Raw genomic sequence first — 26248 nt, 5'->3', positions numbered from 1 at the left:
TCTCCAGAGTCCTGCTGATGACTTCTATATTTGACTCAGGGGTGTTGGATCAGGGACACATCTAAAACCTGCAGGACACTGGACCTCGAGGCCTGGATTTGAGGATCCCTGCACTATATATATATATATATATATATATATATATATATATATATATATATATATATATAAAGTCAGACATACTCTACGCAGCAAGCTTGTGTTAAAAATGTAAGCTGTCTTTTTGTTTTCTTCAGCTGAAGTAAATTATGGCTCAGATGCAGTTAGAGGCGAACAGCATGAGCTGAGCACAGGTATGGGGGAGTTGGCTCAGTCGCTTTGACCACATGACAAACAAACAGCATTGTGCCAGCAGGTCTCGCCTACCTAATTGTACTCTGCTAACGTCCTGATGCTAAATTCTAACGCTGATGGTTATAACAGACTAACTAGCTAAGCTCTTGACATCGGAGTGTAACTGCTGGTGTCAGCTCGGTAATGGATTAAAAAGCTATAGCTCTCGGTTACACATTTACAAGGTGAGAAATACATTTTAAAAAACAAAATATCACAGGAGGTGCTACTGTGTCTTTATACACTCAGACCCGACACTTCCTCGATACCTGCTAGCGTCCAACGCAGCCATAATCTATTTGACATCAACACGGCATTCGTACGAGATCTAATTTTGCTCCAGGAGACTCCTTACCTGATCCTACTGTCCAGACATGCTGACTAAAACGCATATCTGCATACTTACAACAAAACATATGGCAGGAGCAATTAGCATAAGGCTAGAAGTATTTATTTCCCTGCATCTTGCCTAACAATCTGTGTAGCCCCACCTACAGTTTTAGACTCACCCGTCATGGCACACACATCTGGGCTTGTTACGTTTTACACAAGCAGACAAAAGTCTAATGATTTCTAACCCACAACCCACTGCAGCTCTACTTATCGTGCCAGGTTAATATAGTGTTGTTTATGTAAACAATAACTCAACTCGGCACTGTCACTATTTTTTTAATTACGTACATTATCTGTCAGAGATGCTACAATTTCCATCTTAAAGTGTCTTAATGGTTGTTGCAGCACACTTATGTAGAGGCTGACTTTACATTCAGTCAAATACAGGGAGGAAACAGACGCTCCGGTTAGGTAGTTGAAAGAACGTTTCATGTGCACCCAAGCTCGAGTAGTATGGCACAGTGCTTACATTGTATTAGATTTAATACATGTGTTGATATATAGAACACCATCAATAACAACAACAACTACAACACAGAAGTAAAAGTTTCAAAGAATAAAGCTGTGACATGAACACAGGGTGAACAATGTAGTGCTCCAAAACAGGATTAGATGAACAGAATCTTTAGGCTGCATGTGTCCTTGCATGTAGCCTCATGTGAGTATTTGTGTACACTTGTGTGTGTGTGTGTGTGTGTGTGTGTGTTAGCATGTGTGCATATTTTGGAGATGATGGAATACTCTGCAAGATAAAAGGAAACACAGCTGCTAACGTTGTACAGATTGATGTCGAGCTCTACTTAGTTTGGCACTCAGCTTTTCATTAAGCCAGTAGAATATCAGTCACAGTTGACTTACCCTGTTGTCAAAAATACAAACACAGAAAAGCACAGACACACAGAATAATCACATCAAGGAGAAGAGCCAAGAGGGGAGGACAGGAGAGGAGATGACAAGAGATGACAAGGTAGACATGTGAATAAGGTGGGAAAGGATCGAAAAAACTGAAAGAAGAACAAAAAATTAAAATAAGGGGGTAGAATACGTTGGGGGAAGGGGGTGGTGGTGGTGGTGGTGGTGGTGGGGTGAACAAAAGAAAAACAACAGACAGGAGAGAAGGCAAGGTGGTTATCACCCTCCTCCTTCTAAGCAAGAAGGTATTGATCATACACAACAAAGGTGCCTCGAATGGGCGTCACAGTTCTGCGGGGGTGTAAACAGTTTGTTAAGGACAAAGGAAAAGGGAAGTGGGGGTAAGCGATTTGTTTAAGGAATAAAAACAAAAAAACAAGAAACTGTTCTGGTTTAAAGGCTTCTGAGAGCAGCAGGTATACAGTACTACAAAGTTCCTGAGCCCTCAGTAAGCATTAAGAATCCTATGAATACAAACTACTGCTCTGCTTCAACATCCAAAGCCCTTTACTTTGTAGAGCAAAGGATTCTCCTTGGTTTGCACCACTCTCATGTTTGATTTGCTTCTGGAGTCCTGGTTAACTTACTTCAGGATGCAGGTTGTTGCTGTGGTTGTAGTCTTTCACATACTGAGAGGAATAAAAGGAAGTAACGAGATTGCTCAAGTTTTCCTTTGACCTTCCTCACTGGGTTTGTTTGGCTTTCTGGTTTGTGTATTTGTGCAGAACTTTAGGAAAGGGCTCAGTGTGTATGCTGTACTGACTTGGCTTGACAGCATGTTTGCTGCCATGGAGATTCAGTCCAGTTCATCTGCTTGGCATTGGCCTCGCAGGGATCTCTTATGACTTCTGATAAATTATTGAACTTCAGACCTCGCTCTCCACGCTGGAGAAATGGGCAGAGCCCCTTCGGGAGCAAAGGCTCTTGGTTTTAAGGGGTAAGTGAGGGGACTGAGGAAATCTCTGGGGCTGGGGGACAGAGCGCAATCTCTGGTACTGCAGTTTGGCACTTGCCGAAGCCATAGACGAGGCCTGGGGTGCCCCTGGTGTTGATGAGACCACAGAGGGAGATGACACAGAAGAGGAAGGAGTCGGTGGAGGAACATGGATCGAGTGGGACGAGGAGGGTGGAGCTGGAAGGGCAGGGAGTGGGGGAGGCAAGTTAGGTATAAGTGTGGGAGGAGGGGACGGTTGTCGTCCTCGATCTCGATCCCTTTCTGTTCTCTGTGTGCGCTGCTGGACACTGAGGTTTGACTGGCTGCCAGATTTAGATGGATTCTGTGAACGATCAGGTTTGGATGAAGATGAGGAGTCATGTTTCGGCTTCATGGGACCGCTAAAACTCTGGCAGTGGTGGTACAGCTCTTCCTGGCTTCGTGAAGTTATGCGAGCCCATTTGGAGGAATGGGAGTGTGGGTGGTGTCTAGGGGAGTGACAGGAGGAACATGCAGCGTGCCCTCTTCCCTTATCCTTTGACTTGCGCTTACTCCTCTTCTCATCCTGTATGTGGAGCTTGTCCACTGACCAGTATCGTCGAGGAGGAGGTGGCGTGAGAGGAGGCGGGGGCCAGTGAGAACCGGATCCCCACCCTCTCTCTCTTCTCTCTCCTCCCCCACCACCCCCTCCGCCTCCACCTGATCCCCAGCCACTCTCTGCTGTTCCCCACCTCTCTCCACGCTCCAGGAACAGGTCATCTCTACTGTTGATGCTGCCGGCTTTATCCCGGGAAGGATAGGTGCTAAAAAACCAACCTCCTCCTCCAATCCCTCCCACTGCTCTACCTTCATGATCTTCCCAGTACCTCTCAAACTTCCCAAACTCCCCTGAAGAACCGTCATCATCAGAATATATCCCAACTACCTTATCACGTTCACGCTCATCATCAGACATTGTCCTTCCTCCTCCACGCCTTTTCACATGCTCTGCTTTCCTCCTGTCCCGCTCTGAATCTTCTTCCTCGTCATCCACTTCAGATTCCCACTCATGGAAGGACAGCCCCTCCTTGGAGTGTATCTCCCCTCTTTCATTCCGTCCCAGCAATGGCCTCCTCTCTCCTTCTACTCCTAGAGGATCTCTGTCTGAACTTTTACTCTTCCTCCTTTTAGAGGAGACAGGCAACAAAGGCAGGAAGGCAGATGGGATGGCGTCAGAGGACGGGTTTCCCCCCCTCCAGAATTTGACCGATGTAGAAGGTTTGCTGCTAGAGCTATGATAGTGCTTGCTGTTTCTTCGCCGGTGGTGTCTTTCCTTTCCTCTGCTGTCTTCCCCATCGTCCCTCTCTTTCTCTTCTCTTTCCTTTCTCTCATCTTCACCTGGGATGTTCCAGCCATAACTTCTCACTGAGCTCTCACTTTTTTTCCGAAAGGACTCTCGTCTCAGGGCTGGGTAAGATGGGTAGTCCGTTGTTCCTGATTTGAGTTCCTCTCTTTTTTCCGGGTCTCCTCCTTCCTGCTCTGACCTCTTCCGGTCTCTCTTCCTCATCTTATCCTCTTTCTTCCTCTTCTTCTTTGCTTTGCGCCTCTTTCGCTCCCTCTCTCTCTCCCTCTCCTCCCTCTTCTTCTTCTTTCGGCCCTTCTTCCTTCTCTTTTTCTCACGCTCCCTCTCTTTGTGGTGTCTCTTCTCCTCTCTACCCACTCCTCCTTCTCCTCGGCTTGTTGTCCCACCCCTCCCACGCTCTCTGTCACCCCATGATGCCCACCACTCCTGTAACTGGGCCAGTTGGCTGCCAGTCCTCTCTCTGCCGTAATCTCTCTGTGGCCGTGGTTTGCGTGGTGGTATTGGTGGAGGTGGTGGGCTGCACGGTAGTGAGCGTGATGACATTCGGCGTGATCGAATCTTCCTCCTCCCAAGGAGGAGGCTGGACTCCTCTGTAAGGAGATCTGAGTCATAGTCGTCATCTACAATAAAATCCCGATCACCTGCTCGATATCGGAAACTAAGCGAGGAGTTGTAGGAGCTGTCACTTGAGCAAGAAGAGGGTGAGTTCGACCGAGAAAGTGACACTGAAGATGAAGAAGAAGATGAGGATGATGTGGAGGAGGAGGAAGAAGACGAGGCACTGGAACAAGAGGAGTAAAAACGGCATGGGGAGGAGGGAGTAGTAGGAGTGTGCGTTGGAGAAGAAAGAGGGGCAGGAAGAGGAGGAGGTGGAGGGGGACGCCGTCCTCTCCTTCCACCTCCATCACTTGCTCCATATCTCCCACCTCCTCGCCTCCCGAGAGGGAGTATGTTCTCATACAGGGGACCTCCTGAGCCTTTTCTTCTTGCCTGAGCTAGGCTGCCTCGTCGCCAGAAGGGAGGTCTTCGTGGAGAAGATGGGATTAGTGGAGGTGGCTTAGCAATAAGGTGCCCTGGGCCTTGCTGGGAGCCTTTAGGAGGTAGCCTTGGCATACCTGAGGCCTTGGGGCCTCGAGAATTGGCTTTAGGAGTCTGCTGGGAGCCCCCTGCCTGTTGGTCCGAGTTAGATCCTAGCCCCTCTGGATCAATAGGACCATAGTAGCGCTTATATTCATCTAGCCCTGTGTCACCTACTCCCCCTGCTCCACCTGCAACTCCTCCTTGCAGGCTCCAGTGCTGTCCAAGATTCTGCTGATACTGCTGTTGAGCCTGTAGCTCAGTGATCCCCCCAGCTATCCCCCCAACACCAACTCCTGCACCACTGCCCGTGGTCACGACTTTTTCTGGCTTTGGCCTGTTCCAGCGATCAACCACAGCCAGTCTGCGGTCATGGCGAGGCAAGAAAGTGGAGCATGGCATGGGGCCTTCTAGCAATGGGCTATTTGAAGGACCAAGAGCCATTGCTGAGTGTCCTGCAGTTGGCGGAGACCCAGGTAACATAGTGGTATAGGTCTGCCCTGGTTGCTGTTGGTGGTGCTTCTGTGGTTGTTGCTGCTGCACCATGGCAATGGCAGTTGTGTTGTTTACTGTGGCTGTAACAAGGTGTTGTTGGGGTGCGCTAGGCATGTTGGTCACGGTGTGGTACTGGGGCAAGGAGCTTTTGCTTCCTCCTGGTGTTGTCTCATCCTCAAACTGGCAGCAACTGTACATCCCCTGGGTGGAGAGATAACAAAGAGATTGTAATTAGACCAGCAGGCTGTCAAGTATGATAAGGAAGAACTGTGTATGTGTCAGAGACAGAGAGACACAGAGAGCCTGACAACCCCAATTTTGACAAGGAAACCCACAGAGCAGCTTTGATTCAATTTCCCTTTCTCTTAATACGGTGGGAATTTACTGTAGGTGGTTTCCCTCTACCTATGGTTTTCTGTGTAGCCACATGCCCTCTGAAGGGAGGTATCAGGGAGTACTGACCATTAAATATTAATCAGAGTTCTGGGGAATAAAAAGAAAAAAATCTTTGTGAGTTTACCAGGCTTCTGGGAGTGTCAATTTTCCTACTATCAAACCAAACAAAGCTTTCAGCAAACAAAGTGTCACTCAGTTGGAACAGGACTGTGTTCTCTCCAAAAGCACTGTGAAAATCAATTGAAGTGCACTGTGTGCAAGTACTACAGAGCTTCTGAAGCGGAGCAGAGGCAACAAAAACTATTGTGTCATTGAGCAAATAAAACAAATGGTGACTGAAGCTGCATTTGACTACACTGAATCGCTCCTCTTTGCAGCTGCCAGTCTGCTTACTTAACTGAACAAATCCCTGTTTATTTTTCCACTGCACAAATTAGGACTAAAATATTTTCTTTGATCTTAAGTAAAGTAGATTTCAGAGTTCCTCAAACTTTGTGTGGACTACACTTTTCTGCCTTCTTCTTAAACTGGACAGAACTGGCAAAAAGCCACAAAAGAAAGATGTGTGTAGTGACGATGGAAGAAAGTAAAATATGGGCATTGATAGATTTTGAGATACTTTCTAATGGTTGATTCTGACAAGGACAGAAACTCTCCCGTTCAAACAGCTCCTGCTGTTATCTTCTGCCACTTGAGTTTAAAAAAAAAAAAAAAGATCATCCTCACTTGGTTTTAATGAACTGCTCCAAACTGGTGAGAGCACTTTAAAATCACCAGCTGAGCTTTCTCCATCTCAGCAGCAACCTTTCAGCAAATTATGAATAAAACATGACATGTATGAGTCAGAAGTATGGGTACATTAATGGTCATCGACGTCTTTTCAAATCCTAAATCCCACACAGGAGTAATCAATTATAACTTTGTATGAGGTGAGCAGCTCCGTCTCTACTGAGTGCTCCTTCTCTCCTACCTTTGTGTTCTTACACCTACCGTAGACAGATGTAACCAGCTATCAGTACGAAGGGGCTATGCAAAAAATACAAAAATAAACATCTCTTATTCCTCAGATGTGAAAATGATCCACAACTATCTGACACATCTTAATGATAAAATGTGTGTGGCTCATTTAGGAGAGTATGATTAAAGGCTGCATAGTGATCAACAGGATGTACCGGAATATACCCCCCCCCCCCGCCGGGACCCAGAGCTGATGGAGGGGCTGTAATAACGGCCCTTCCAGACACATGAATCAGCAGTCCCCTTGGCAGAAGTACTATCACAGTCCCCGGAGCATGGGACGCAGTACAGTGTGAAATTGAAACTTGGGAGTCTCTGACTGGGTTAAAGCATGCCACAGAGGCCAACTGCAAAGACTGTACAGCAAGCACTGGATACAGCACAGGAAACGGAAGCTAACTGGTCCTGGAGCGATGTCTCTGCATCGAGGTGATGGTTTTATTCTTAAAGTGATATTCTACAGATATGAGTTTTCTCATGAGACAAAAACAATGCTGGAATGTTCTGAATGTCTGAACGGAGGTTAACTTGCTCTCCACAGGATCTGACAGTCAGCCCAACAGGGAATATATGCATGGATATCAAAGACTGCAAAGAACACAGCAGATTTTCACCAAGCAAGTAAATAAATTATAAGTGCATACAGAAAATGGCACTTGCATCATTACACACAGGACCAACAGGTGAGCCTCTTTTACACAAACATTACCTGGCAGAGCTAATGCAAATGTCAGGAGTCACTGAAAACAGACACTGAAGTGTGTGTTACCCTCTCCCCAATACAAATCCATGAAATATCTGATTGTGTCCATGTGAGGTCAGAAAATGAATTGCAGTAGGTTCATTATGTGTCTCCAGGCAGAACCCTTAAACATAGGTAATGTCTGTATGGTAGGTGCACATTAAAGGAACAGTTCCACCCAAAATTGTTACACCCCTACACTACTGGGGTCCTCTTCAGCTTAGCTTAAATGCTAACTCCCTGCACACTTCTGTTGGTTGGTAGATGTAGACAGTATGAAGGAAATAATATCTACACCAATCTGTAACAAGATTTATGGAAAGAAACAGTGCTGCTGAGTTTTTCCTTTCATTACAGTTTTTTTCTGGCACCAGCATGTCAGTGTTTTTTAGTTCCATTACAGTCAAAACAAGGGAGACGCCTCACATCAGCAGATATCACCAAAATCAGGCAACTCCCTCAAACAGTCTAGGCAGATGAATGTCACTATATCTAAATAAATGTCACGATATCGCTGATCAAAAATACAGACACTGAATTTCAAGGTTCATTTCCTTTGATCGGTGCAATACATGACTTTGAGACCACAACGACTTTGACCTTTTTATTATGGTTCCCAAATACTTTTCTAACCTGTGCCATGTTACAAGAATGTTGACTGTGCAGTGCAAAGTGATGCTTTGTTGTCAGTTGAAAGTAGAGTCTGAATCTAGTCTACTCATACAGTATCATGAGTCTACAGTGTCAGAAAAAAACACTGTAATGTGCCCGCCTTTTTATAGTGTAATTATAACCCTCGTTAGTCATTTCTGCTGCACTGCCTCACAGGAGGGGCCATAAATCAGAGTCCTTTGTTTTCCCTCCAACATGGTGGCATTACAGTTACAGCCACAGGTACACACCAGGCATCTCAGCATCTTCTGACAAATAAGAATGTCTCTGCAGTGCTCCATGAAGCCTGCTTCGCACTTCAACAGTCTCACCTCCCCTCCACCTCACCTCTGCCATCCCTCCTCCTATCTGTCCCTATGGTTTCTTTCCCTCCTCCACCTCCTTCCAGCATCCCTCTCCAACTTCTGTTATGCTCCACTACCTCCAGCATCCAAACCTCCAGCTGTCTCCTCGCCCAGCTCTGCTCTTCTCTTATCTCAAAGTTCCCCTCCCTTACCTTACTACTTCTCCTCACTTTCTCCCTCCCACTACACCATCCATCTCTTTTCCTTCCCCTTCTGATACCTCCTCTTTTCTACTACTTCCCATCTTTTTAGTAATTTCATGCTCTTTTTCGCCTTTCTTATTGTTTCATTAGTTTTTTATGGCAACGTATGCACTGAATATTTCCATGATCCCAAGCTGAACTTACAGAAACTGTACAGACACTTAAAGAAAACTATGCAACAGTGAAGTGATCAGTCTGCCCTGGACCTTTGGATTAACCTTGGACTGATGCCAAGGATATATACTGCTCTCTGTGTCTATCAATATCCCTCCATCTATATGTCTATCTTCCTGAATGAAGTGGCCCTCATGGCTTTTTTTGTTTCAAAAGGGGAACGGTAGATTTCAAATATTTCTTCACCTTTCAGTCTATCGCAACATAAGCCCCTGCATAAATCATTTACCTGTTCTCCTTGAGCACGTTTTTATGAATTTTCAACAAATTCCACTGATTACTTCTCCCTTCTCCTGTGAGGGTGCACAGATCAGTGAGATCAGCTGCTTCACTGTGGCTGAATGTAATCGCGAACATTTGAGCAGCTTTTAAACATCTGCTGTGGATGAACAATACGTATACAAGATATGTTAAATATCCCTGGTTTTGTTTCATCTGCTAAAATGCATGCATATCATTTCAGGTTAGCAAAAGATATAGCAAGTCATGCACTGTATGTTTAATCTGAAATCTTTTCATGTGGGATCCTCTACAAAGCAAAAAGAATTAGTCAAGCTGAGCACGTGAGAATCACATGGTTTACCACAATATATTCTGGTGCATCCTGTGATACACTGTGTGACATTTAACCCGTCTCCTAAATGAGTTAAATAAGTAATACATTAAGCTGCATCCACACAGGAAGTGATTCCCACTGACCAGAGACCATAGAAGACCAATTATATTTAATGACTTCAAACAACGATGGGTGAAAAAACTGCTGACAACACGAAGTGGGCAGGTCCTCAGATCAACTTTTCTCAACTATTATTTTTATGAGTCCAGAGAAGTGCCGTGAGATTTTGATCCACCATGCAATGCCATCTGGAAAGCCTCCAATTGACATCGACTTCATTTTTCAGTGTGACAATGATCCCAAACATACTGCCAATGCAGTAAAAGCATCACTGGATAGAAAACACACAGTGGAACACTATCAAACATGGATTGTCCTCCCTAGAGCCCAGACTATCAACACTGAAACAGTGTGGGGTCATTATGAGAGAGAATGAAACAAAAGGCAGCCAACATCCAAAGAACAACATCAATAAGCCTGGAGAACGACTTCTATTGAGACTATGGAACTACAGATGCAGCCACCTAAAGTTGCCGCATCCAGCCAGACGTCGGCCAGCTGAAGTCCAGCTCCCAGCTGGCCGACGTCCGGCTGTCGTCGGGCTGGAAGTCCCCCTCCTTCTCCTGGGCGTATCTACTTTCCAGCATGAACACACCCCTTTCCCTCAATTGTAGACTGTCACCAAAAGGTGGCGCCTTCTTAACAAAAACGTTGAGTTCTGTGATTCAAAAAAGTTTTGGTGAAGTATCAAGTTTTGAAAACCTAAAATAGATGCCTAAAATTTTTGTCAGTATGACCTTTCACACATTTCCATTGCGAATCACCAAAAGATTCCTTTGTTTCACTTCATCTTTTAACTAAATAAGTAAATAAATACAGTAGGTTAAAAAAGAAGCGGTGCTGCGCTGAGCCAACCCGGTCTCACGGCAGTTCGTGCAGTAGTCACGAAATTTAATCTATTGATTCGTGCTCATGAACACGAATTCCCTCTTTTTTTCGTGTTACTCGGCACGACTTCTAACCTGCCTGAAATGCAGTGGGATAAAGTTCGTGCCTCTGAGCACGGCTTCTAAGCTGCAGTATAGTTTTTTTTTTTTTTTGCCCCTGTCCCCCTTTTTCCCCCCTTTTCTTTTGAACCGGAAGCTCAGAAGCTGAATTATGCCTTTAATTGCGATCCTTAAGCGCCACTTTTCCTTTTGACATGAATTTCTCCTTGTTTCATTTAATGTGGGGTGCTGCTTATGGTTGTAACGATGACATTTGTGGGGCTTTTTAGGTCTAAATTTATATTTACGTGTTTATGGTTAGTGCTATATTCGGTGTCCAATTTTTTCTGTGAGTTCCGTGGTCTGAAGCCGTTTTTCCTCTGTGTTAAATCCATGAACCAACGATGAATAAATGAATGAACTACAGTACCCATGACCCCCATCGGCCGTGACCATGGTCACGCGTATTCCCGTTGCTGTCCAGGTAAATTGCATTAGTTCACCCGCTTCGGATGTTATGAGGTAATTACTGACTTTATTAGCGGTTTTCAGGCCCGTAGATATGGGCCAGCAAGGGCCGTCTGCACCTCGTAGTCAGTCGAGAAGGTAGTTATCGTTCTAACGGAGGATCACTGACAGAGAAGGACTACAGACGAAGGACTACAGAAGAAGGACTACAGAAGCCATGCTCGCTGACTTCCGGCGGATGCTGCAGTGTTCAGGTAAGAGGATTTCAATGGACAGCGTTTATATAGTGATATTATTAAGGCAGTGAGTTCAATAAGCACTTGAAATTAGATTAATGTGGTGTAAGAGAGCGCTGATATCCCAACTCTGAGATGCATTTGTAGAGATTATTGCGGGTTTTGCCGTCTTTTGTGCAAATGTTAGCGGATATCGTAGGAAAGCGTTCACTATTAAACAATGTTATGACAGAAATATGAGCTTCTGGATTTACTAGTTAAGTAAAATGATTATTTTCAGCCACAGATTCCAAATATATATCCCGATGAGCTTCAGTGCATCCATATTCAATATCTGCGAGTACAGTGCTTCATTTAATCTGCACTGAACTGACCCAGGCTTATCACAATGTAAAATAAAATGATACTGGTCTGAACACAGTTGCTGGATCAGGTGACCCTGAAGCCTCTCTTAGTTATGCTGCTATAGGCCTAGACTGCTGGGGAGGTTCCCGTGATTTCTTTATATTCACTGTAAACAAACCTTATATTTGCAAGTTTCTTATATTCACTATATAAACAAAGAGCAGTCTGTTTATACTTCAGACTGCTGGCTTACTTGTGGTTCCTATGATACTTAAGAGTAGAATGGGATGCAGAGCCTTCAGCTCTTCTGTGGAAAGAGCCTTGAGGTGACTGTTGTGATTTGGCGCTATACACATAAAACTGAAAGTCTGGCTGCCTTTTATCCTCTGTGACAAACCTGAGGATCCATGAAACCTGCCAGCACATGTGAATGAGCTGAAACTTGCAGTGTATTACAGTGTATTACTTACAGTGTATTAGCTTCCAGACTCTGGGAATCCTGTCAGTGAGCAGGGACTGATTCACTGTCCTCAGCTTTAAACAAACCCAGTCTCCATCTCAGGTTTTGACTCAGCCTGCTTTGGAGTCACTAATCTAGAAGCATCAGGCTACTTACTTTCAACACCATAATTTTGTTACTGATTCATTAATATGTTTTACATTGTTGTTGTTTATCAGTGGAGGGAGCAGATTTGAGAACAGCAATAAGAAGCACTAAATCTTTTTTTTTTTTTGTGGAAAAGGAGGTTCATCTTTAATAATTAAGGCTATATCAGCTACCAGTTTATAAACCTGTTTAGTGCTGCAGCAACAATCAAACATTTCCACTTCATACATCATTGTAGTTTGTGTCTTTGCTCTTTCAGAACTGAATTGGAAATCCAAAGGTGCTGGAAAGCTTCTTCTCCAACCCTCAAAGCCAAACTTCACCCATGAGAGCTGACAGCATGCAATCATTTTGAGAAGTGACACTCTCATAAATAAAGGTGAGCAATGATACTTAATGTGTACTTTTTGGTTATCATGTTTAAAGGTTTGTCATTGCTCACAGTGGCCTTGTATTCATTAGGCATTTCCAGAATAGTATCCAGCAGTTTCTTGTGAGCTGAGCTGAATCATTTTTCTTTTAATACATGTTTAACATTCACTTGAGTATTACTTGTTATACATAACTGTGGCTCTGAAACAAAGGCTCTCCTGAAGGAGAAGAAGAGAACCTTTAGATCAGGAAATAAGGAGGAGCTGAGAGCTGTGCAGAAGGATCACAAAAGGAAAATCAGGGATGGAAAAAACACCTACAGAAAGAAGATGGAGGACCAGCTACAGCAGAGCAACACCAGTGGAGTTTGGAGAAGCTTGAACTCAAGTTCAGGACACAAACCAAGCCCACTCTGAGACTTAGAGTAGAGTGGGTGAACAACTTGGACCACTAGAACTACCAGCATTTTCACACTACTCCTTTTTCTACCAAGCGCCTCCAAATGGCAGTTTACATCTCATTAGGCCACCTTTTGTTATGTACACGGGGCCAGTAGATCGGAATGTGTGTGGGATGGGTGTGGGGGTGGGGATGGGTTACCACTGATGACCCAGGGTCGCCAGGTGTATAAAAAGCCAGGTCACAACACATATTTCACCTTTAATAAGAACAAATTTGTAATTGAGATCCCAGATTTGGAAGAGATGTTTTGTGTTCTCCGTGCTTCAGGTTCACAGCAGATGGAAGGAAACTCAAACAGCCACTAATGTAGCCATTGTGCTGACTGTAGACTGAGGGATCTCTTCAAATTGTTGTATTCCTCCTCTTCCTCGTCACCCACTGCTTCAGATCTTGCTGTCACCATCAGACTGCAGCAGTTATGTTATTTAGCCATGAAACATGTCGTCACCCTCCCTTGATTTTTTCAGGCTTTTCAGAAAACACAAAAAACTGAACTGAATGTTGAAAATTTAATTTGGACAAAAATAAAATTTTAAAAATGTCTTTGACCATTTTTTTAGGAGGGTGACGATATATAACCTTGTTCAGCCTGTTTAGGAATGCACTGAGATCAATAACCTAATTTCCAACACAGATCTGGAGAAACAGCAAAAACCAACGGGACCCTACACAGCCACAGATGCTGCTCCAGAACTAGAAGTTCTAAACCATAAACACCAACCTGGGAAACTTGCTAAGTGTGACAGGTCCAACATAACCCCAGATACAGCCCAGCCACAGGGTGAACCAAATCTTTCAGATAATGACAACAGAGAACCAAACGCACCTCCCTCCTAAACTCACCAGCCTGCACCAACCTGACATTTCTCCTCCCTGAGTTAAATAGATGAATGGAAGTTAAGTGGTTACAAACATAAAAACCACGGGTCCACAGACAGGAGCAGTGAGCTGAAATCAACAGCTGACCCACACAAGCTACCTGAGAGGCTGTATTGAACTACTATATATAATTTAATCATTTGTCCTGACTGGTTTCACCTCAGATGTTCTTTCTCCTTTTGGTAGATTTCTCCCACCTCTGTTTTGATGCCAAGAAGAAGAAGAAGCTGCTTCAGAGAAGTGGGCTTCATGGTCTCAGTGCACAGCAACATGTGTTTTCACTGCCACAATCAAAACATTGAATAAAATCTATGTATTGTTGTTTGGAAACGTGTCATATTACTGCATGCTAAGGTGTGTTATTAAAGAAAAAAACGAGTTCTATTTTTCTGGTTTGATGATATCCGAAGCTTTTGATTCAAAACGTTTATTTTCCACTGGACAAAATATTTACTGTTGCACATTTATTTCTCATAGGGATTTTTTTTTCTTTCCATATTTCAGTCTCTGGTTCTTGAGAGTCATGGCTCTGTCTGGTCTCTGACAGAGATCCTTAAAAATATTATTGGAAAGTACCTATTAATTTTACTTTCAAACAGCTTTATGTGAATGTTATCTTTTCATTTATAATTTTTAATATATTGATCACAGTGTAGTGTACCGTAGAGGCATCCAAAAATGATGAGACTGGGCTGCTTGTGTGTGATTTGGAAGGTTTGTGTCTGTCTGTGACTCTGCAGAGGTTAAAGCTGTGATCCAGTCTCAGTCTCTGACTGAAGGTTGCTGAGACTCTGATTAGATACACAATGTGAAGTTCACAATTCTCTAAACAAATAAAATGTTAATGACAAACATGAACATCTGTACTTATTTCAGAGACATGAATGTTTACAAACATAATATTTATTTTAAGGATTGGACTTCATAAAGTGCACTGATGTTAGAGTGTGTGTTCATATTTAAATCATTTTGTAGGCTGAAATTGTAACGGTGGACCTGAGATGGTCCAGAGAAAGTAAACACATGTTAATTGGAGTAATATCAACAACAGACTGAGACAGACAGCTGTGAAATGCGCACACAATGACGTCACCTCATTCACTGCTAGCTACACTGCTAGCTACATCGTATCATTCATGATCATCTATGTAAACAACGTTTAAAGAAGCCGCCACAGCTCTGCAGCTGTAACTGTTTCAAATCATATATTTTTGCTCGTTTGAACTCTGAGGATGTTTTTAAAACGGTCTTAAAAGGCTGTTTCTATGGTGGTTGTCACGGACGCCTCAGCAGCTTCTTAGGCTAACCTGGCGCGTCCGGTTCCTGCTGCTAGCTGTCTGCCGCAGGAAGGCTGCGTCCCATTTCAAAGAGCCGCCGCTCCGTCGTAACTGTGGCTCAAACACCACTTTATCCTTTAAGAAAAGGCCTTTTATAGCCACTGATGACACACACACACTAATGCACGTCACTGTCACAGTGTGACTTCACTAAAACCTCTAAAGTATTGTTTATAAAATGGAAAATGAACCGGGCAGGGCTCTGATGATGGAGGCTCTGCAGCTGACGTTTCACAATCCTGATTGACTCGCTGTACATTCCTATAATTAATCAGAGCAGAGTTTAGACTGCACAGTGTGCTGCGCTCACTGTTACTGTGTCAGCTGCTGCCTTCATATATGTTTACTGCTGAGGTTTGATGAAGCAGGTGGAGGAGAGTCAAAGAAGTAAATATTAATCCACTTATTATGCAATTACTAACCCTAACCCTAGCTCAGCATACAATAACGACTGCCGGTATTATTAGTTTGGGAAGGAGCCATTTTGGTCGCAGTTTTGATTATAAAATAAAAGGGAAAATATAAACAAACAAAAAGCTTAACATTGTGAAGACTTGGAAGAACAATGTGACACTGATGAGAGGATTAGGCTTCCCAGGTCATTCCCAGGCCAAACCGGCTGGTGATCAGAATTATTTTAATTATTTTTTTACCCAGTTTCGCTGGCGGTGCAGCGCTCAGAGCCTGTCCGAGGTCCCGGGCTGAACTTCAAGCCCAGCCCGTCCCTCCAGACAATACTCACCGCTCCACTATAATGACCGCTTTAATCTCATCTTTCTATTGTTTTTAATGGACAGTTCCGCTTACAATTACAGTTCAATGATGTGAGGATCCTTGGTACAGTATACAGCGGACTGTAAATGAATGCGCTTCCACTATTACTGCTCCTCCTGGTGGATAAACAAGACATTACCACCATTTTCCCCAAATGCTGCTTAGGGGCGTTCCCACCAGTGGCCGGAATTCCTACGTCATTAGCGGGGGATCGCGTTTAGGCCAAGGTTCGGCCACGAATCGGCCAAGGACCGGCCAAGGTCGCGTCACGGATCGGCCGGCCATTTTCGGTGGCTGCATCTGTACTACTGAAGAGTTGAGGCTGTGTTAAAGAAGAAGGTCAAAACAAACCAATCAAAAGTTTGGACGCATGGACAAGTGTGTCTAAACTTTTGACTAGTACTATAAAAAAAAATCCCCCAAAAATTGGATGTCGTTCCAGGAATCTGCTGGAGCCACTCTTCCAGTTTGGGGGTCACTGCCCCGAGTGATCCGATTACCACGGGGACCACTGTTACCTTCACCTTCCACATCCTTTCCAGTTCCTCTCTGAGCCCTTGGTATTTATCAAGCTTCTCGTGTTCCTTCTTCTAGATGTTGCCGTCACTTGGTATTGCAGCATCTATCACTACAACCTTCTTCCTTTTTGTCCACCACTACGACGTCTGGTTGGTTAGCCATCAATGTTTGTCTGTCTGTATCTGGACGTCCCACAGGATCTTAGCTCTGATATTCTCAACCACCCTTGGGGGTGTGCCCCATTTTGACATCGGGACTTCCAGGTCATACTCAGCACAGATGTTCCTGTATACCAGGGGTAGACAACTCCAGGCCAGAATCCTGAATCAAATGGCTGAATTAACGCCTCAGTATACAGTCAAGTTCTTCAGAGTCCTGCTAATGACTTCTATATGTCATTCAGGTGTGTTGGATCAGGAACACATCTAAAACCTGCAGCACACCAGCTCTCGAGGCCTGGAGTTGTCCACCCCTGCTGTATACTCTGACAGCCACTTGGTTATGGTGTTCCATGTATGCCCTGGCTGCTAGCATCTTGCACCCTGCTGCTATGTGCTGGATTGTCTCAGGAGCATCTCTGCACAGCCTGCACCTGGGGTCCTGCCTTGTGTGGTAGACCCCAGCCTCTATTGATCTTGTGCTCAGAGCTTGTTCCTGAGCTGCCATGATTAGTGCCTCTGTGTTGTCTGTCAGTCCAGCTTTGTCCAGCCATTGGTAGGATTTCTCTATGTCAGCCACTTCTTCTATCTGCTGGTGGTACATGCCGTGCAGAGGCCTGTCCTTCCATGAAGGTTCCTGTTCTTCATCCTCTTCTTTCTCAGGTTTCTGCTGCCTGTGGTACTCACTAAGCACATGATCCTTTGTGGCCATCTTCCTGATGTACTCATGGATCTTTGTTGTTTCATCTAGGACAGTGGTTCTGATACTCACTCGTCCTCAGGTGCTGGATTTGGGGTGAAACCCTCCATGCATGGTAAGGAGCTTTCTTGTCTTGACATCAGAGTTTCCATGTTGTACTAAGGCAGGTTATTGGCCGGTAGTTGGGACTGGTCCTTTCTGAGGATCCTTGGGGATCAGGACTGTCCGGCCTTGAGTCAGCTATTCTGGGTGTGTCTTAGCCTCTTGCAGCTGGTTCATTTGTGCTGCCAGGCGCTCGTGGACTGCAGTTAGCTTCTTTAGCCAGTAGGTGTGAATCATATCAGGGCCTGGTGCTGTCCAGCTCTTCATATGTGAGACTCTTTCCTGGATGTCTGCCACCCTGATTGTTACTGGAGCCTGTTCAGGGAGGTTGCTGTGGTCTTTTCTTAGATGCACTAGCCACTGAGCATTGGTGTTGTGTGTTGCATCCTTTTCCCATATGCTCTTCCAGTTTTACTCCATCTCCAGCCTTGGTGGGGGTGCTGCTCTCATATTGTTCCCCTGACACTAAGAGAGTACACCTTGGATGATTCAGTGGAGAACATCTGGTTTATTCTCCTGGCTTCTTTGGTATACCTCTTCAGGTGGTTAGCCAAGGCTGTGAGGCTTTGCTTGGCAGTCTCCAAGGCCTCAGGTATGGACAGCCTGTTGTACTTCTTAGCACCCTTTTCTTCATCACACCTTTCTGAAACTCTGAGAGCTGGCTAACTTCCCTCCATGTTGCCTTGAGCCCTCTATCCATCCTCTCCATGGAGGGTACTGCTCCTTGTGGCATATATATACAGTCATCCCTCACCAATCGCGGGGGTTACGTTCCAGAGACCCCACGATAGGTGAAAATCCACAAAGTAGCGGCATTATATTTATTATATATTTATTTTATTATTTATATATATATGAGAAGGACCACTGTGTATATGTATGTGTATGTATACATATATATATATATATATATTAGGGGTGGGACTCGATTAAAAAAATGAATCTAATTAATTAGGAGCTTTGTAATTAATTAATCGAAATTAATCACATTTTAATCACATTTAAATATTTAACATGATAAATATTAATTTAAGTTTGGTTGATGAATGAATCAATATACATGAGCTTAAACTTCAAAATGTTGTTTATTTTCCCACCAGTCTACTACACAGACCAACGAAGGGTGGAAGTGCTCCTTTGATAAGCAAACTCCTGAAATTAAAGTTAAGCATCATAACTGGATAGTTTTATTCAACATTAATGTCTCACTTAATATAGTTGGAAATTAATCATTAGCTCAGCTGTATTCCTTGATGTTGTTATGCTTGTTTTAACAGCTTATTTTGAATTAAAGACTTAAAATTAAACCACAAAAAGGAGAAAAAGTTCATTCTCCGTTTAACCAGCTGCTTTTACACAGCTGTGCTTCGCACTCACGGTTGCTAGGCGACATGAGCTACCAGAGGTGACGGCAGCTGATTTGAAGGCTAGCCGCTCACTTCCAATATTTGCGGTCTTCCTGGGCTGTGAAGGACGGGCCGGGTCCTTCGCAGGATGCGGCCCCTGAATTTGGACATTGTGCGTCGATATAATCTGTATGCCGGGAACTCGTGCACTGAGAAACGTCCCATGGTGCAAAGTGCGATTAAAATGCGTTAAAATGTTTAATTCGTTAATTTGCCCATAATTAATTAATCTATACACTGCTCAAAAAAATAAAGGGAACACTTAAACAACACAATATAACTCCAAGTAAATCAAACTTCTGTGAAATCAAACTGTCCACTTAGGAAGCAACACTGATTGACAATCAATTTCACATGCTGCTGTGCAAATGGAATAGACAACAGGTGGAAATTATTGGCAATTAGCAAGACACACTCAATAAAGGAGTGGTTCTGCAGGTGGGGACCACAGACCACTTCTCAGTACCTATGCTTTCTGGCTGATGTTTTGGTCACTTTTGAATGTTGGTGGCGCTTTCACACTCGTGGTAGCATGAGACGGACTCTACAACCCACACAAGTGGCTCAGGTAGTGCAGCTCATCCAGGATGGCACATCAATGCGAGCTGTGGCAAGAAGGTTTGCTGTCTGTCAGCGTAGTGTCCAGAGGCTGGAGGCGCTACCAAGAGACAGGCCAGTACACCAGGAGACGTGGAGGAGGCCGTAGGAGGGCAACATCCCAGCAGCAGGAACGCTACCTCCGCATTTGTGCAAGGAGGAACAGGAGGAGCACTGCCAGAGCCCTGCAAAATGACCTCCAGCAGGCCACAAATGTGCATGTGTCTGCACAAACGGTTAGAGACCGAGTCCATGAGGATGGTATGAGGGCCCGACGTCCACAGATGGGGGTTGTGCTCACAGCCCAACACCATGCAGGATGCTTGGCATTTCGCAGAGAACACCAAGATTGGCAAATTCGCCACTGTTACCCTCTGTGCTCTTTACAGATGACAGCAGGTTCACACTGAGCACATGTGACAGACGTGACAGAGTCTGGAGATGCTGTGGAGAGCGATCTGCTGCCTGCAACATCCTTCAGCATGACCAGTTTGGCAGTGGGTCAGTAATGGTGTGGGGTGGCATTTGTTTGGAGGGCCGCACAGCCCTCCATGTGCTCGCCAGAGGTAGCATGACTGCCATTAGGTACCGAGATGAGATCCTTAGACCCCTTGTGAGACCATATGCTGGTGCGGTTGGCCCTGGGTTCCTCCTAATGCAGGACAATGCTAGACCTCATGTGGCTGGAGTGTGTCAGCAGTTCCTGCAAGATGAAGGCATTGAAGCTATGGACTGGCCCGCCTATTCCCCAGACCTGAATCCCATTGAGCACATCTGGCACATCATGTCTCGCTCCATCCACCAACATCACGTTGCACCACAGACTGTCCAGGAGTTGGTGGATGCTTTAGTCCAGGTCTGAGAGGAGATCCCTCAGGAGACCATCCGCCACCTTATCAGGAGCATGCCCAGGCGTTGTAGGGAGGTCATACAGGCACGTGGAGGCCACACACAATACTGAGCCTCATTTTGACTTTTTTAAGGACATTACATCAAAGTTCGATCACCCTGTAGTGTGTTTTTCCACTTTAATTTTGTGTGTGACTCCAAATCCAGGCCTCCATTGGTTAATAAATTTGATTTCCATTGATGATTTTTGTGTGATTTTGTTGTCAGCACATTCAACGTTGTACAGAACAAAGTATTCAATGAGAACATTTCATTCATTCAGATCTAGGATGTGTTATTTGAGTGTTCCCTTTATTTTTTTGAGCAGTATATATATATATATATATATATATATATATATATATATATATATATATATATATATATATATATGGTATTTCCATTAATACTTGCATATTTCAATAAATAGTTGCAGCTATTTCAAATTTTTCCAGCAAATTCCAAAGAAATGAGGGGTGACAGCACTTTTGCACAGTATTGTTTGGTCTGTCACCCAAGTTTTATTTACTACTCTGTACTGGGCAATAAAGATGCAAATCTCTGAGTTAATAATAAGCATTTATTGAAACCATAGCATAACCATAAACTATCCAAACATTCTTATGATTATAATTTTACATTTAAAAATCCAGAATAACAAGCTTCCCCGTTAAGAAGAAACAATACAATTGATTGTGATTAATCATAGTAAATTGTGTGATTGTTTAAAGTGCCTGACAGATCAATAATTATTGCTTGGTGAGTGTGTCTTCACTCTTACCCTGCTGAGAGCCAAAAGAAAGTCCATCCCTCCAGATCGTTTAACACAGTGCCGTAGTTTCCAGTACACCAGATGCTCCCAGGCAAACACCAGGAGACTGAGGCCCATGGCCACCAGCAACATATAAAAGACTCCTGCCATGTTGTCAATGTCCAGCTTACTGCTCATCACCTGACAGGTTGGGAGAGGAAAAGAAAAGGTTACAGGAGGTCATAAAGATAAGAGGATTCAAGAACAAGTAGAGGTAAAAAAAGTGAAATGATACATAATTATAGGGACAGAAATGAGACAGGAATGTGTCATTATTGCTAACAAGGTTTAATTTGCCAGGCAGCAGATAAAAAGCTAGTTAACAGTAAAAATGAGAATAATTTTGTGCCATTGAATGCCAGAGCAACCATATATGATACATTTGAGACACTCTCCAAACAAGACCAAAGCATGGCAGTCACTGCATATCTATTTCATGTCAACCAAAGAAGGTTTCGGGAAGCTTTTTTTCTCAGTTTAAATATTCATAGCTCTTTGCAGCCAGGCATCACTGACTCTTCTATGCTTCATGCAAGATTTCCCCCTCTGTAGAGGCATTCATACACAACATGTCTGCAGTCTTCGCTCCATTAAGAAAGTGTAAGGTTGAAAAGATGTCCTTTTGTCTAACAATGTCAAGTTTCAGTTAAGTTCACAGTTAGAATAATGTCTCAGGTCAAAACATATTCTTCTTGAGGACACACACACAAAGCTAAATAATTGAAAAACCACAAAGTTCTGCAAATCTGCCCATAAAAAGTAAAAACACAACATGGGCCATACACAGTTCATTTTTTTAGGGTCAAACTCTCTACATGGAGTTCAGCTTCATCGTTCTGAGGCAGAAAGAAAGCCTGGCAGACCCCATACCACCTGCAGGAGAACAGCTACAGGAGATGGGCTACACCTGGGTATGTAGCAAGGATAGGGATAAATGGAGGGACCTTGTTGTAGCATTACTACCCCAGCATGATTAGGATAAGAACAAGAAAATTTAAATATAAATCATCTGAAATCTTGTCCATTCTCTTCTGCTTATCTCCTGTTCAGGGTCGTGGGGGGGGCTGGAGCCTATCCCAGCTGACATAGGGCGAGAAGCAGGGTACACCCTGTACAGGTCACCAGCCTGTTGCAGGGCTAACACAGAGACACAGACAACATTCACATTCACACCTATGGGCAATTTAGAGTGACCAATTAACCTAACCCCAGTAACTGCATGTCTTTGGACTGTGGGAGGAAACCTGGAGGAAACCCACGCAGACATGGGGAGAACATGCAAACTCCACGCAGCGACAGGCCTGGGCCAAGGTGGAATCGAACCCAGGCCTTCTAGATGTCATTCTAGCTGTGAGGCAGCAGTGCTGTGTGCTGGTAAATAGATCAGTGAAGAGTTCTCTTTTGGCCACCTGAACCACTTTCCTGTACTGTTTCCCAAAATTAAATTCAAGTTGAAGCCATTTTGAGTAAAACAGGACTTCAAAGAAGCAAACTTAAAATAGCAGAAACACTGGAAGTGGAGCAGTTGGGTGCACAAGATGATAATACTGAGGTGGCCAAATTCAAATCAGGAAAGGATTCTGCTTTTTATGGCTGGAGTTAGAAAAACCTTGTGGTCACACCGAGTAGGTATGAAAATGAAACTTGGTCATACATGCTTTTCTGGCAGGGGGAATTCCAATAAACAGACATTTCAATGATCTCCTGGTTTGGCGCTGCAACAAAGTCAGCACCATGACTGGTTTGACAATTGAGAATCTCAGCTGATGCCCTACAAACTAAGTGACCAGGATTGACATGAAGGTTAATGGAGAAGAGGTGTAAAACATCATACCTCAATCTTATCATTGTGGCAGATCCCTGACAACCAGAGACGCTCCAACATATCAATCTCATCTGGAAGAGAAAGGGTGAGGGGAGAAAAAGAAGATTAAAAAGAAGAGAAGCTGGGGGAAAGACAAGAAAAGAGAGGTTTGAGGTTCAGTCATAATGCTGTACAGCAGGGAAAGACAGGTGAGGAGGACAGAAGAGAGGAAGAAGAAGCATGAGAGAAGGAAAGAGACATTTAGGAAGAAGTGGGTAAATAGAATATAACACTGAATCTAAGAGAAAAAATATTTTCTGGAGCTTGAAAAATATATAAATATATATAAAGAGGATTACCACCCCTTTGTTATGAGAGCAAGGTGTTTGATCCCCCGAGGGAAGAAAGAAACAAGAGAAGGAAAGCTGAAGAGGTGAAGAGAGACAGGAGATGAGAGGAATGGAGGAGTGCATTGTTAGAACTAAAATATAGAGTAAGAGATGATGAAATATAGTGTGGTAGAGAGAAATGAGATGAGCAAGCAAAGCTTTGTTTGTATATTGATTAAAAAAATGAAGGATGAGACTGATTGGAGTAAGAAAATATATACAGTTGTGGTCAGAAGTTTACATACAATCATCATGGACATGAACATCATGGTAAGAAGATGGATGATGGATGGATGAATGAATGACTGGTTGGACAGATAGATGGATGGATGATGAATGGATGGATGATAGATGATGAATGGATGGATGGCTGAATGGATGGATGATAGATGATGAATGGATGGATGGCTGAATGGATGGATGATAGATGATGAATGGATGGATGGCTGAATGGATGGATGATAGATGATGAATGGATGGATGGCTGAATGGTTGGCTGAATAAATGGATAAATGGATGATGAATGAATGAATGATAGATAGATGGATGGCTGGATGATGAATGAATGACTAGATGGACAGATGGATGGGTGATGAATGAATGAATGGATGGATGGATGACCGGATGGCTGAATGGATGGATTGACGGACGGACGGACGGATGAATGAATGAATGGCTAGCTGAATGGATGGATGGATGTTCTTTTTGCAGAGCGAAATACTTATACTGTGCACATCTTTAATTACTTTAAAAAACAGTGTTTGACCTTATTTTGGATTTTCTCTAATTCACTCGGGGTATAAGGTAAACGTGCTGTACTGTACACACTCACTAGTATTTTGTTAAATGTATTTGGCAGCCATTTGCAAACTTCTGGCATAACTGATATGTGACTGCCCTTCTTGGCAGAATTGGTAGAGTTCATTTAAACTGGTTGGTTTCTTGACATGGACCCAGCTTTTCAGCATAGTCCACAAATTTTCAATAGGGCTGAGGTCGGGATTTTGGAAAGACCACTCCAGAAATTTAATGTTAGCCCCATTTATCCATTCCTAAACCAGTTTTGATGTGTGTGTGTGTGTGGGATCATTGTCCTCTTGGAACACCCCATTCTGTCTGTCCAAGCTTCAAACACATAACTGTTGATTTGAAGTTGAAGGCTTCAAATCAACAGCAGAGAGAAACTGCCAGCTGTAGTCAGTCATGATCACTAATGAGAAGTTAACAGGCCTTGGTTTCGTCAAGTTGAAAGACATTGTAGAACCTTCACCACCACCAAAAAGTGAATGTATATATATATTTGAGACTGTATGTATACCTTTGACCTGTGTGGGTTACAGAAAATTACAGAAAATAAATTCTAACTTGTGCACTTGTTTTATTAAAGTCACATTGTATGCTGTACAATATTTCAGTCCTTTAAAAAGAACAGCTCAAAGAAATCATTAAAAGCCCCCAAATACCATGAGATTCATGCCCATGATGAGTGTATATGAACTTCTGATCACAACTGTCTATTTGTAGGATAGAAGGGATTTTTGTCACACATGTATACACATGAACACTAAGAATCTGCTCAAGAAATTGAAGGGAAGGGAGCAGAAGAAAAATGTAAAGGATTTAGGAAAAGATTTGCAGCCAAATCTATGAGATCGAAAATAAAAATTGGGAATTAGAGACGTGACTGGAAGAGACAGCAGCCCTTTGAAGCAGGCTGTGAAGTGGCCTGGTGTCTGCTGTGGGTACACTGAGGGCAGAGCACATGGGAGACAAAAGGGGGGAATGCATACAAACATTACTCTTCCTACTCAAACTATTCGAAATGCGACACACACTCTGAGCTCCAGTGTAATGGGACTGTCAGTGCCGGCCATTAATGCATTAATCAAAAAGAAAGAGGCAGCGGGAAACAAACATGCTTTTCCCTCCCATGTACAGACAGTCATGCACACAGAGGTCCATGACCAGGGAGCAGAGGGCTTTTAAATCTAACACACACACTGGTTTGACAATGCACTGAGAATGCGTCACACTCAAAGGAGGTTCCAGTTCCCAGTCCTCACTGTTACAATATTAATTGACCTCTGGGTTAATTAATGTTGTCTGGAAACCTTTTCATAAAGCTCTGCTATATGGATTAGACCGCAACGACTCAGCCATGTTGACTAAAACATCAAATCTGAAAAAAATAAAAAAATCTCAGTCCAGCATGAAGGATTGTGTGCTACATTTGACTTTCCCAGCAATCGTGCAGGAATTTAAATGTTCTCTGACAGCTGAATGAAACTGTGCCGACCCTTCTTCCTCTCACCCCGCTCCCTGTGCACATCCTCACAATAAAGGCTAATACGCATGTTCATTCTGCGTGTGGCTCACCCCATAATCTAATTTAGCCTCTGCCCGGCTCTCTGCCTCTCTCCCTTTATCTGCCTTTACCCTGTAAATACGTTAATCGTGGCAGTCAGTGCTGCATAAAGCTGCTCTTTGGGAGAAATCTTCCCCACAAAGAGCTGACAGACGGGCACATTCCACCTGCTTCCTCTCTCACCTGCTCCGAGGAGGAAAATGGCCTAATGAAGATGGAGAATCGTCTCAATGAATGAAAGGAGCAGGCGTGCAAACCAAAGTGGACCATGAAATACAATCCATGTTTCATTCTGCTGATTTTTGGCAGTTTTGTTGTGTTTTGGGAGCAGTCGATTTATACCCGCGCCTCTATTACATCGATAGCTTTATGTTGGTCTGCAGTGAGGAATTT

At 43.7% G+C, this 26248-nt stretch overlaps 1 protein-coding gene across 1 annotated transcript in view; it reads right to left on the bottom strand.

The window, feature by feature from the left end:
* Nucleotides 1-2504: 2504 nt before the first annotated feature.
* grin2da (glutamate receptor, ionotropic, N-methyl D-aspartate 2D, a) overlaps nucleotides 2505-26248 on the bottom strand; it is a 185973-nt gene continuing 162229 nt past the window's right edge. Inside the window, exons 16-18 of the mRNA XM_030741133.1 lie at nucleotides 23132-23193; nucleotides 21268-21438; nucleotides 2505-5687 (exon numbers count right to left, since the gene is read on the bottom strand). Of these exons, the coding sequence (XP_030596993.1) occupies nucleotides 2505-5687; nucleotides 21268-21438; nucleotides 23132-23193 (3416 nt within the window). The remainder of the gene's footprint in view (nucleotides 5688-21267; nucleotides 21439-23131; nucleotides 23194-26248) is intronic.

Source organism: Archocentrus centrarchus, chromosome 11 (genome assembly GCF_007364275.1).
Source record: "Archocentrus centrarchus isolate MPI-CPG fArcCen1 chromosome 11, fArcCen1, whole genome shotgun sequence".
Taxonomy (NCBI): Eukaryota; Metazoa; Chordata; class Actinopteri; order Cichliformes; family Cichlidae; genus Archocentrus; species Archocentrus centrarchus.
The sequence above is the reverse complement of the archived record's forward strand: the minus strand, read 5'-3'. Positions and strand labels throughout refer to the sequence as shown.